The 14,084-nt window shown below is 43.2% G+C and overlaps 1 protein-coding gene across 7 annotated transcripts in view; it reads right to left on the bottom strand.

Moving 5' to 3' along the window:
- The window catches only part of LRRC71 (leucine rich repeat containing 71), a 382,267-nt gene that overhangs the window by 87,288 nt on the left and 280,895 nt on the right, over positions 1-14,084 (bottom strand). For all 7 annotated transcript variants that reach the window (XM_085640082.1, XM_085640080.1, XM_085640079.1 and 4 more), the window contains one exon: positions 5,455-5,557. In XM_085640082.1, the coding sequence (XP_085496208.1) occupies positions 5,455-5,557 (103 nt within the window). The remainder of the gene's footprint in view (positions 1-5,454; positions 5,558-14,084) is intronic.

Genomic DNA, 14,084 nt, shown 5'->3' on the forward strand with positions numbered 1-14,084 from the left:
ACACTGATTACCTTATGCATATAAGGAGCAGGGTGGACACCAATTGTTGAATACAAAACAGTAAAAAAGATGAGGGGCAATGCTCCAAGAATTCCAAGATGACACATTGACTGCTATATAAACCTTGAGCAGCTCAACCTCTGCTGGGAGTTCTGTGTCTATCAACCTCATTTACTAGCATTCTGGTCACATAATGGGGTGAATAGTCTCACATGGTTCACTGACACAACATTGATGTAAAAAATATCGATGAAATAATATAGACCACAAAAATATCGACTCACTACACTTTAGCAGGTAAGTACAAAAATAATGAATAAAAAATATTGTTGTAAAAAAATCTATCTATCAATCTATCTTTCTCTCTCTCTCTATAAATATATATATCTATAAATCGATATCTATATTATCTACTGGCGGTCGCCAGTAGATAGTTATAGTTAGGACCGTGTTTCCATAGGAAATCTCAAAATTCTGTTTTGAATAACTTTGGCGCCGGTTGACGAATCTTCGTGAAATTTTCAAAACTACTGGGGCGCTCCGCTCAGCTCCTACCCTGAAAGTCTCGGGGGGATTCGTCACGCGGGGGCCGAGAAAAAAGGGGGGTCCCAAAACGCATTTTCCCCATGCATTTTCCCATAGGACCTTTAGTCGAAGGTACAGCCCGAACTGCTGAACAGAATTACTTGAAATTTGGCAGAGAGGTAGTCCTCAGGTCAGGGATGTGCCTTTTGCATATATGGAGTCAATCTGTTCAGTAGTTCCAGAGAAAATTGCATTAAAAAGCACATACATATCTATAGCCGCGCACCGTGCGCGCACCGTGTGAGCACCCTAACGTGCACGAGCGTAATTCTGATTGGTTGTTACATGTCAGTCAACGTTCGAATCGGTCGAAATCAGGAAGTGTCGTCCGCCATTTTGTTTGTTTTCAGTGCAAGAGTGGAAAAGGAAGGTGGCGAACGTGAAAAGGGGGCAGGGTAGAGAGTTCCTGACCCCCTAGCCTTGGTCAGGGGGTCCCTGAAGGACCCCGAAGGCAGAAAAAAACATTACAATTTTTTTTTTTTAAATCGCGGGGGTGCGCACACCGTGCGCGCACGGTGAAAATCCATAAAAAAATTAAATAATTTAATACGTAGTTTATTGAAAAATACACATATATATATATATATATATATATATATACAAAAAATCATACATAACTTAGCATTTAAAAAACCTTGCAAATTCACTTAAAAAACCATAGGTTTCACACATGTTATAGTTAGGTGGATATTTCACTCGTAAAAAACCAATGAAATTCCCCCGTTATAGTTAGTTGAGATAACTATAACTCGCGCGACCGCCACTCTATCACAAGGATGATGTCATCAGTGATGTAATGAGTGATGCCACTGACCATGTCATGAATGATGTAATATGTGACGTCATGAGCAGAGGATTGCTGGCGCGCGAGTTATAGTTATCTCAACTAACCATAACTGGGGAATTTCATTGGTTTTTTACGAGTGAAATATCCACCTAACTATAACATGTGTGAAACCTATGGTTTTTTAAGTGAATATATAGTTACATCATTAAATGTAATACCAAGATTCCAGAAGGTCTTAACATGGAAGAAGACCTCCACACACACTTATAAGTTCCTCCTGAAACTGTTGTTTTTAACTTTTCATTACGACACGAGAACTTTTTTGACGGATGTTTGAGTATGTAAGAAGTGTACCGTATAGGTGGAACATGTTTGCTTGCAGGCTTTTAGAATAGTTATGATCCAAAAGAATTTGGATTAGCCTACTTGGGCAGAATTGTGGGAATTGTTATGGTAATATTATCAGTAACTCTACTGATTGATGTTTAAGGATTTCACCCATTCCATCAGATACTTGATTAAATGTTACCGCGTGGATAGAACTGAATTACCACAGTAAATTTTGTGCTTAGGCTGTAAGTCAGACCACCAAGGTCAGAATTCCAGTTAAGCGTGGTTTGCGCAAAGTGTTTTATTTATTGTAAAGGACACGAGCGATGCAAATCAGCATTTGAAGCTGTAATTGTATATTGTATCTGTGCAGTGGAGTTTCATGAATTTAGAAAACAATGTTAAAAACAATCCGCATTATTGTAAAATTTTGGATGCGCTGCATGTTCGTGTTAAACTACCAGTCTGTCTTTTTACTCTATAACTGTAGTTTATCACGTGACAGGTTCACACACACAGTTAAAAATGCAAAGAAAACTTTATTGACTTGCTAGTGAACAAGCCTGCAGGACAGGCGAAATGCGTCTAGCATTATCAGCTGGCAATAAAATTATTCTGCGTACAGAGACGGCGTCGACCTTTTCTGTTTCGAAAGTGTGGTGAATTAATTTGGACCGTGACTGGGAGGTCTATTTCGTCGACGCGCCCTTTGATTTGGAGGCAATCCCAATCGAGTGTGGAGCATATATATTTATATATTCACTGAAAAAAACATAGGTTTGGGGACTGATATAGTTAGGAATTAGCATTTAAAAAACCTTTGAAATTCAATGAAAAAACCATAGGTTTCAGGCCTGATATAGTTAGGAATTAGCATTTAAAAAACCTTAGAAATTCACTGAAAAAACAATAGGTTTTAGGGGTGTTATAGTTAGCTGGACATTTCACTCGAACAAAACCATTGAAATTCCTCCGATATAGTTAGTTATACTAACTACATCTCGCGCGCCCGCAATCCACTGCTGATGATGTCACATATTACATCATTCATGACATGGTCAGTGACATCACTGATGACATCTCAAATGACATCACTGATGACATCACTGATGACATCATCCAGTGAATGTGGTTTGGTTCGTTATTTAAATATGTATTACATATATAGCAATTTGCATTGAAGAATGAGTGGATATATAAATATAAATATCTGGATGGAGGATTTAGTAGCAGTGTGATTGACTGTTTACTTGACTAATTTATAGTGTCTCACTAAATATATTGGATAGTGACTAAACTGTGTGAATATCTGTATCACTTTGTCAGTTGTTGTGTAAACTGCTGCACTAGTTGGTTACTAGCTACGTGAAAGTCTATATTATTTATTGATTAGTTAACTGAGTATTTGTATTATTTATTGATTAGTTAACTGAGTATTTGTATGGGAGAGTGAATGTGTGTGTGGTTCGGTGGGGGTGTGTGACTGCTCAAAGATGTGTGAATAGTTGATTCAGTAGGTATATGAAGTTAAAACTACATGTTATAACAGTTGTTTGGGTGAGTGAATATCTTTATTGGTGTGGCGATGAGCAAATATATGTCTCAATGGTACATGTCCAACAAACTAGAAAAGTAAAAGCCAGTGTATGTGTCAGTTGTTGTATATAAATAAGTATACATAAGACTCAGTGATTGTATGAGTGACTGTATGGATAACTGTATAGTTGTAATAGTGATTTTATAACACACTAAGTATGAGCTATTATCTATATGAATAGATAAAGTGGTGTTTTTATAAGTGTATAGCTAAGTAAAAATAAGTATGATCCATTTTTTGCATAAGTGAGTAGGATGACTTCATAAGTGATTAGGATGTGTGCTGGTGTGTAATGTCCATATGGGTGTATAAGTATATTTGATAGTGTTCTATTGATCATTGACAGCATGAATGAGTGAATCTATAGGTAAGTGATTAGATGTGTGATTAGATGTGTGTATAGATCTAGGAATCACTGAGTGGGTGTTTAGAAACTTGTATTGGTGTGTCAATGGTTTTAAATCTGGCACTCTGTATTTTACAGTGAGTGATGAAAGGTTATACTAGTGTAAAAGTAAATCTAAGCGTACTTACCAGTAACTTGTATTTCCTTCCATAGGAATCTATTGTGTGGTTTTCAGCAGAAAATTTTCTAAGTGTCCATTTTTGAAACGTGCAAATATTCCTCTGTCATCAGTGATGTCACTGACCATGTCATGAATGATGTAATATGTGACATCATCAGCAGTGGATTGCGGGCGCGCGAGATGTAGTTAGTACAACTAACTATATCGGAGGAATTTCAATGGTTTTGTTCGAGTGAAATGTCCAGCTAACTATAACACCCCTAAAACCTATTGATTTTTCAGTGAATTTCTAAGGTTTTTTAAATGCTAATTCCTAACTATATCAGGCCTGAAACCTATGTTTTTTTCAGTGAATATATATATATATATATATATCTCCTTGCTTCGCCCGTAGAATTCACGTGGAATAAAGACGAATGCAGACCCAGAAGCTCGGTGCTATTGTTTTTTATTTAAAGAACGCCCAGCACCTCCGCCATTACGTGCTTCGGCCAGCAAGTGGCCTTGATCACATGATGCGCTATTGGAGTGCTTTCACCCATTTAAAGTGACAGTGCAAGATCACATGACTGAATTGCATGAAAGTCATAGAAATCAATAATGTATTTAGACTTGGCTCGTTATAGCATCTCAAGCACAAAGTTACTGTATAATACATCACTATTGAGACACTATTGAGACACAATGTGTGCAAAGACGCATTTTCAAGTATTCATAAACATATAAATATGTAAATATATGAATAAATACTTAAAATAGGCATGAATTCAACATGGATGCATTAAACCCAGTTAAATTGACAACCCCGAGGTGACCTATGCATATAAAAACTTAATGCATCTACATAAAACATTGTCATTTTAAAAACTTGGTTGGTTCATTCGTTCAAGCCTCAATATCGCTGCCAGTTCACTTCGAACATGTCCAAGCCTTTCTATATATTTATATTTTTTAAATTGATATTACTTACCTTAAGGCAATATTCTTGACCACAATATTCTTGCAGTCGATATTTCTCACTCACGATATTTGTGACTCGATATCTCTGCCAGTTGAGATTTACAACTCAACATTGTGTCTCATCAACCCTCACATAGTCTATAGATGTTTTCAATGTTGCTTGTATGGATTGAAACAATGTTGTGCAAAGCTTGACTACCACGGATTTCCAGCCAGACCATTGGGGAATTTTCAAGCATGTTAATATGTGAAAAAAAACCTTTGTCTGAGAACTCTTACTCTTTTCCTGAATGTTTGTGATATTGTACAGAAAGTGAACTAGTGGTTTGTTGCATCACAAGAACACCACAAGACTTGAGGAGAAAATGTATTTGATTTTTCTCTTCAAGAGCAACTCAATACGAAACTTGGTTAATTCTAAGCTTAACACACTGCATCAAATTCCACTTCCAGGTTTCTGCACACTACATTCAACCTTTATCATACTTGCACAACCCCACAGTCTTTTTTACTCACAATATTATCTGTTCAAATTTTAAACACTACTAAAGATTCCATGTTTGTGAATCCATTTGTTGTTCAAGTGACTGCCATTTGTCCAGCTTCATTCTTTTATGGCTTTGGTGCTGTTGAGCAAGTATAAAAAAAGAAATATTGTTTCTACTTACGTTTCTTTGTTGCCTTTAGGTCTTCCTTCTTCGATTGGGTACTCTGACCAGTCACTACAACAGAATGCGCGGTTCCTGGTTTCTCATCCTTTTTAACGTTGTCCTGAAATATATTTTGTCTGCTGATTTAATATGCTCACTGGACAATACATATTTAGAATATAATTTTCAACTAGATCTTACGCATAATCCATAACATATATTAAATATTAACTCTGTGCAACCTAACCCAAGTGTTGATGGTCTGCTATTTGTATAGAATTTGAAAGCATGTACCAGAAGACAGAGTTTCAATGAAAACCAACACAGATATGGAATTAGGGGCAGAATCCTATGTCGGTAGTTTGATGACAAGTGTTAGTACTGTATCTGTAGACGGGTAATGTACTTGCTGCCCTCGAGCTCGCATTTCATCCTGAACACAAACTTTCTTGCATCAGTGACCTGGCCAAGTTGGTGCCACTTTTCTTATGGATTAGCATTTTGTCTAACCGCGAGGCACAGGTAAACAGGGAAATTATTATGGAGTGCTTGGATTTAGAAAATGGATATGTCATCCCGTTGTGCCTAAATATGAAAAATTTGTGGCGTCTTGAACTTATTAATTTGTAAAATGTTCCCGCACAGAATCAGGAAATCTGATTTGAAAAAGACCAAATTGTTCTTTTTGATTATTGCCACTCCCAGAAACTTGTTAGTGAAACTAATAAAAAGACAATTAAGTTGTATCACGATTTCAATTAATCTAAAAATGTTATTTTTATCTCACCTTACCCTTGTCACGGTGGGAAGGGTCTCCTCCATTTCAGGGCTGGCACTGTAGTGTGGCTTCTCAGTTTTGCGGGGTTAGGCACACAGGCGGTGCCTTCAGAGACAGTCTGTCCCTGTGACAATCATTCAGGGCATTACTTGATGCGCTTTATGTTTTTCTGTACCTTCTTCAGATTATATTTTAAAGCTTTGAAAAAAAAGATTTTAAAACACTTAGGGGCCGATTAGGATGGCGGGCGGACTTCAGTCCGCCCGCCACCCTAGCGGTGCTGGGACCGGCTGCCAGTGGTGCGGCGGTCCCGCACCGGCAATTAGGATGCCACTGCCACCTTGGCGGTGGCATCTTCAATTTCCAGCATTGTGGTGGGCGGTGCTCACAACACCGCCCGCCACAATGCTGTGGCTGCACAGTGTGCATTTGCATGCACAATGTGGCAGTCACTCCGCGGTGCCTGCCACGTAGTCCATGCAAATGCCATGTGCCCCCCCCCCCCACAGCCTCAACATCCAGGGGGCCCGCAACGGGCCCCCAACTCAGGAATCCGCATGCCTTTCTGTGGCTGCAACGCTGAAATGGAAAGGCTGCTTCCCGCTGGCATCCTAATACGGCTGGCGGTGTCTAGCAGACACCGCCACCATATGCAACCCTTTTCCGCCCAGTCGACCAGGCGGAAAAGCATTGGACGGTCTTTCCGTCTGCCTCGGTCCCCCCGCCATCATAATATGGTGGGGGGAAATGGGAGGCGAGTGGGGTATGATGTAGGGCAGATCCCCACCGCCTTGCTGGCGGTGGCGATCCGCCCTACATCATAATAGACCCCTTACACTTTAGGAAGAGTAAGGATGCATTGTTTCACCTCTTTCTACTAAAAACGTATGAAGTGTGTCAAGGGGTTTGTGCCTCCTTAAAAGCTGCTGTAAGATCGAGGAGGATCTATAGAAGGTTAAGACTGTGTGCTAACCTTTTTCAGAAAAGGCATTGGCTCCCTGTTTATTTGTTGTATTGGCATATCGGCATGGGTGCATCAAGGGTGGGGGTTGCTGCTATTCGATAAATTGAACTTATGTAATTTCAGATTTCTTATTTATTAGTCTTATAATTTTGTTTTTGTTTATATGTGCTGAATACAGATATTTTGACTTGACTTGACAAGTGGAAGGGTATGTGAAGGGATAACACTGACATAAATTTTGGAATATGTTATTTTCCTACTTTTGAAGAAATCAAATTCCTTTTTGAACAGAAGAGTTATACTTTCTCTTGTGGCACACTGATTTTCCTAAGCACAGTCTCCACTTTTTGCAGGGTAAAAAATAAACTATAGATAAGTGCACAAACCTGAACTCTGGAATTGACCAACAACACTACATCAATTTATTTACATATGGCCATTTGCACAGGAAGCATAGAGGGAACCACACGACAAAAGACCAAGTACTTACCTTTAGTAATCGATTTTTCATACCAACTTTACCTTCCTAATGATTCTTCATATTTTGAAATATCCCCAGGCATCAGACTGTCAGTAAACATACAAACAAATATGCACCAGGCAGTGCCGGATTGCCTCACACAAAAGACCCACCTAGCTGTTACCACTGAATGTTATCTATTGGGTCCATTAAGACTAAACATCAGTGGTGGCCGGCAACATTAATAAATGGCAATGGAGCACTCACCATAAATGCTGCTGGCCACCGGCAGGGCCGGACTGGGACCGCAAACAAGCCCTGGCAATTAATTTGGACGGGGGGATGGGGGTGCTGGTGGGAAACACTGCTGCTGCGCTTTTGTTACAGGTGGCCAATATTGCAGCACTGCTGCAAAACCGGCCACCAGTAATACAAGCATTGGTATAGCCAATAGGTCTCGCCTTTGGGGCCTTATAAGTATTTAGTTATGCAGCACAATATCCTTCATGCAACAACATGAACTGTTGCATGGCTAAACACTTATAAGGTCCCAAAGGCGAGACCTATTGGCTATGCCAATGCTTGTTGTTCCTCCTGCGGCCTCTGCAGGCCCTTGAAAGGCACTCCTGCTCCCCCACCCTCCACTGGATGGTGCGAACACATGTCGCTGGTGCCTTCTAACTCATCAGCTCCTCCAGGATACTAGGACAGCGGTCACTGTTTCACATTCTAAGCCAACTCTGCGTACTTTCACAATTGCAGAAATGTAAACCCAAAAAAAGTAACCATTTCAAGAGCTACTCCGCCTGCCATTCTCTTAAACACATGCGTCCGCAGAAGACAAAAGTGAGTATGTTTACACGTCCATGGTGTGTGTTTCAGCGTATTATGTTTAACCTACATTCTTACACATCCGGTTTGCTTACTGCGCTTTTACAAAACAACACATTAATTTCTGTATGCTCTAACAACTGTGTCACCAAATTATACATACAGTAACTAGCAGGGATTAAAACATTCTCACGCTAGCCTAGCGGGCTAAGGCGTCTGTTGCAGCGCTCTTGAAAAACCAGCAGGTCACGAGATTGACACACCGCAGATGCAGCTCTGCCTTTCCTCCTTCCCAGGGAGGCAAACACATTACTTTCAAGGCTGCAACTTTACCTACTGTTAATTACAGCGCTGCAGAGAGAGGCACAAGGAAGTGCTTGTTACAGCGTTCTGTTGCCATTTGGCACGTCTGTCAGGGCCATAAAAATAGTGTAACAATAAATAAAATAACGTCCGGCCGCAAACTCTGCCCTGAGCGGAGCATTACAAGAGCACAGTTTTTTTGTTTTTTTTTTAGAAGTGTGCTAGCAATGGCCAGACGTTACGCAGCAGGCAATGAACATAAAACCCTCAGCACACACGGAAGCCCCGAATAAATATATAACAAGTCAGAGCGACACTTACCTCTGAATATGGAATATAATGCGGGAGGGGGACAGGAGAATCCACGCCAGAATACAGGCAAAGGAACGTCTGCTTCCCTCACTCCAAAGGGGCGTGAAGGAGGGGTGGGGAGTGGGGAATGAGAGGAGGGAGAGCGAGTGAAGGGAGAGGTGGGGGTTGTGGGGAGAGAGAAAAGAAAACGGCAAGGCGAGAGAACGCGAAGGGGGGAAATGGGAGAAGAAAGGACAAGGTAGAAGAGAGACAGGCGAGAGTGCTGAAAACTGGAGAAAAAGAGCGAGGATAGAAGAAAAAAGTAAAGATGAAAGGTGAGGGGAGAAAGGTAATATTTGTAAGGAGAAGATGAAATGTAATATGGAGAAAGGAAACACAATAAATTAAAATAATAGAGAAAATATACAAGAAACAGGTTGGAGAAAGAGTGCTGGTGACAGAAGGAATAAACGACAGAAGGCAGAAAAGAGGGATGGAAACAATAACAAAGATGTATAAAACAGAAATTAAAGGGAATTGAAAAAAAGGAGTAGTCAAAGAGAGAGGCCAAGAAGAAAGAAAATGGCAAAGACAGGAGGATAAGAGGCAAAGAGTAGTCCGCGCGGCCGCGAAAGGGAAAGTGATCGCGATAGCGATCAAGCGCGGCGAGCGATGCGCTTAATGAGCATGACGAGGAAAGCCATATGACGCCTCTGCTCATAAGCGCAAGCGCGCGCCCGCGCACATGCACGCAAGCTGTAGGCCGGCCATGGTAGCATTTTTTGAAGCCCTTACTAAAAAGTCTCGCCAGACCAGCGCATGCGCTGGGTCAGGCGAGACCTAAAAAACGTCCCACACAGGTCCAAAACCGGCCCCACTCTTCCGGCCCACCGAGAAAACGCCCGGAGCCGGCTATGGCCAGTCCGGCTCTGGCTGCCGGCCCTCTGTCCAGTGCTGATCTACCCGCCGATCATGGAGGTGATGAGAAGCAGGAAGGAAATAGAAGGACTTCCTTTCTTTTGCAGCTCGAATCCAACCAATCGTGGAGCTGCAGCTCCAGGATTGGTTGGAGCAGGATAACCCAGAGCCTATTTAAGGCTTGGGGCCTGCGCCAGCAATCCTCCAGCTGTTTCTCAGCCCTCAGATTACTGGGTCTGAAGTGCACATGTCAGACAGGTCGGCTGTAGACAGCCGGCCAGTCTGACAAGCGCACTGAGCCCTGGGAGACATCCTGCAATCTGCAGGAATCTGCTCTGCCACCTCCCTCACCCTCCAGCAGCGGTGAATGGTGGCACACAGAATAATGAAGTGGTAATGACCATTTAATTATCCTGTTTCTAGGGTTGCGCCAGCAAGTGAGGCGTTGTCTTTCACCCAAGAAGAGAAACTGCCGCTGCTATACGTCATACCCATAATGTCCGTTTTGATTCTTGTTTTCGCTCCACAGAGCTAAGACAAAAAGATAAATACTTGTATCATAGCACCATAAACCCATTACCAAACTATTACACAAAATCTAAGAGATGAGAAGGAGGCAGCACAAAAGGGAAGCTACAGGAAGTTTTATTATCTATAATAACATTGCTACTGAAAGAGTGTCAAGTTTTTTTGTACCGGATAATTCCGCAGGTAAGAGGAGAATATTAACATGTAAACACCTATGCAGACTGTCTGGCCATCATAGCGAGAACAGCTCAGTTAAAAAGGCTTAATTTCTAGAGTTAGAGTCTGAAATCCCTTGATCCCTAACAAATGCCCAAGGTATACACTTCTCTGAAGAGAGCAGAACTGGCCTCTCTAATACTTTTCAAGTGGGTTTTCATGTTCTGAAGTCCTTTTGGGATGTCATAACAGAGAGCAGTGCATTAAACAATTCACAGAGAACTATTCTACTTAATAACTGGCTTTACTTTCCTGATGCGAAATACTCGCTGCTTTATCTGGCTAAACTCTGTATCTTCCTCGCTGGGAAGACTGTTTATTTCACCGACCCAAAAGAGGCTGCGAAATATGTGAAAGGGCTCCCCCGACTAAGATTACCTTAAAGCCGGCCCAGAACAGGGATGAAACTGGTCCGCCAAGTGATAATGACTGATCCTGCAGCTTCTTTTGCTCCTTGAACTGCAAAGTTATTGTCTGTTTTAAGCTCCAGCCCGGCTGGGAATGCTGGGGTGGCCCATCTGCAGGGCTTCCCTGACATCTGATTTTTGCCTGTTTGTGATGAGGCTCTGCCTCCGCTCTGGTCGGCAGCCACTGGTGGCGGACCGCCTTTCTGTTCGGCCACTCAGCCCCCTGAGGCTGGGATTGCTGGGTTCCTGATGATTCCCCCATTAGGATGATTTTCCTGTTGTTCAACTCGGTCAGCCCCTGTTGGCTATTGCGAGGGTGGGGGGGTTAGCATACAGCCAGATTGGCGGGCCGTAGTGGGTGCGGGGTGGTGGTTGTTGAGGATGTTTGAATTGCTGTATCTGCTTCTCCTCCCTCTTTTTTCTGTTCTCAACTCTTTACTCTCTTTGGCTACACAACACTATTTTGCAGATTTGAGAAGGGTGCAGGATACGCGTGGCATGCATGATTTGTACCCCTAGGCCTCTGTCCCCGCCCTATGGCGTCCCTCAGGTCTACCACATGGAACGTGCGGGTCTGATTTATGAACGCAAAGCATGATTAGTTTTGGCATACCTGAGACGGCATGGCGCAGACTCTGCTGTGTGCATGCAAGCTGGTTGGGTTTGTGAATGGCACATAGCCTGCTATTCGAATTATGCTAGGGGGAATTGCCATTCTTATCAAAAAAGGTTTGCACTGGTGCATACAGGTGGCCAAGTGAGACCAACAGGAAAGGTATGTGTTGCAGGCTGGCACATTGGAGGGGTGACCACTACGGTTAGTGTCAATTTACGGACCCAATGTGGATGATCCTGAATTTTTTTCTGAGATCTGCCGCTTGGTCGATGGGATGGGCCCCGGTGCGGTTATATGGGGCTGGGATTTCAATGCTGTTTTAGATCTGCAATGGGACAGATTGGTTGACTCAGTCCATCATAGTGGATAATGGGCTAGTGGATACTTGGAGGAGTAGGCACAAGAACAACCAGGAGGGCATGTGTGTTACGCCTACGCGTCCAACTTGGTCATACACAGACTATTGGCTCGTATAGAAGGATGTAGGACCTTGGCTCACGCTACGTCTCACTTGCCAAGAACCCTTTAGGATCACTCCCCACTGTCTCTTGCGTTGTCTGTGCCTGAGAGCCCGGGTAGAGCATTCATGTGGCGGTTGCCTCCAGGGGCCCTGAGAGATCAGGTGTTGCAGGAGGCTATCTGTGCAGTGATAATAGGGTATTTTGAAAGCAATGTGGGTACAGTGGATTCCCCCTCTACATTATGGGAGGCTTTCAAGCCGGTGATTCACGGGGGGTGTATAGCAAAACACGCGGGTGTGCTGAGGGTGATTAGAGGGAAATTAAAACATCTTGAAGAAGAAATTCAAGCTCTGGAATGCGAATACTTCGCCACGCGCTAAATATGGACTTTGGGTGAGATACGGCACAGGAATGACAAATGTGAGGAGGCTGCAATGCGTGAAACACACTACTTGAGTAAGGAGGCGCAAGCTCGGCTATACGGGGAGGGGGACTGGGCGAGTAAAAAGTTGGCGGGTCTCCTTACAAAACCTTGGGCTAATGACTACATCGCTGAGCTTTGCACTGATGAGGGGGTGTTGGTGGTCGGGCAGGAAGCTGTTCAGAAGGAAATGATCCTTCCTATACCTCTCTCTGCACGATGCAACAGTCACGGGTCCTGCCTGATCTTGATGTCTTTTTTGACTCAATGGAGCTCCTCTGGCTCGAAGAGGGGAACAGATGTTTTTTGGATGCGTACTTCACAGGAGAGGAGGTTATACAAGTCATTCGGGCTCTCCCAGGGACAAAGCACCTGGCCTGTATGACCTAACAGCTCTGTTTTCTAAGGAGTTTGCCACTGTTCTGGCACCTCACCTGATTAACATGTATTGTGAATCCCTGGAGTAGGGTGTGCTCCCCAGACGCTCCGCGAGGCACTCATAGTTACAATCTTGAAGCCGAATAAGGACCACCAGTGCTGCAAATCGTATAGGCCTTTATCCATGATTTATGTGGATAATAAGATTCTGGCTAAGTTGATTGCGTCACAACTCCTTCCTCTTCTTCCTTTGATTGTCCGGCCGGAACAGACTGGATTCGTACTAGGAAGAGCCACCACACACAATGTGCATACTTTTTTTGCAATTTTCTATTCCGTAGAACCTTCGCAAGAGGCAGCTGTGATCTTCCTTGACGCTACTAATGCGTTTGATTCTCTCGAATGGCGGTACTTGTTTGCACTGCTGGCGCATCTGGGGCTTTGCCCTAAATTCCTACAACTCATTGGCCTCCTCTATTATGATCCTAAGGGGCAACTGTGGATAAACGGGTTAGTTTCTCCACCGGTCGAAGTGCCTCGGGGAAAAAGGCAAGGTTTTCCACTCTCGCCGATATTATTTATTATCGCAATGGAGCCCCACGCAGCACGCCTTAGACAACACAATGCTCATCGGGGCCTAGCTTTCACTCATCATGCTGTGATGGTTTCCATCTATGCAGACGATGTCACCCTATATGTTAAACAGCCAGCACTGAATATAAATCTATTGATTAGAGAATTCACTATATTTGGTGGACTGTCCGGCGTTTCCATTAACTGGGCCATATCCGTGATCTTTGCGCTTACGGAGACTACAGTGGAATTTGAATCTGAGTTTCCCCTTAGATGGCTACAGGAACCAATTAGATGTCTGGGTGTATGGTTGAGCCGGGAGGTGGAGTGCGAATTATGGACGCCTGATGGAGTGGCAGAGAGCAAGGTGCCTTGCTGGACGCGCCTCCCTCTCTCTACGGCGGGAAGGCTGGCCATTACAAAAATAGTAATTTTGCCCTACTTCCTGTATTTGTTCATCCACCTCCCTCTTCCGCTCACCAGGGACTTCCGGTGACGGCTTA

The sequence above is a fragment of the Triturus cristatus genome, chromosome 12 (genome assembly GCF_964204655.1).
Source record: "Triturus cristatus chromosome 12, aTriCri1.1, whole genome shotgun sequence".
Taxonomy (NCBI): domain Eukaryota; kingdom Metazoa; phylum Chordata; class Amphibia; order Caudata; family Salamandridae; genus Triturus; species Triturus cristatus.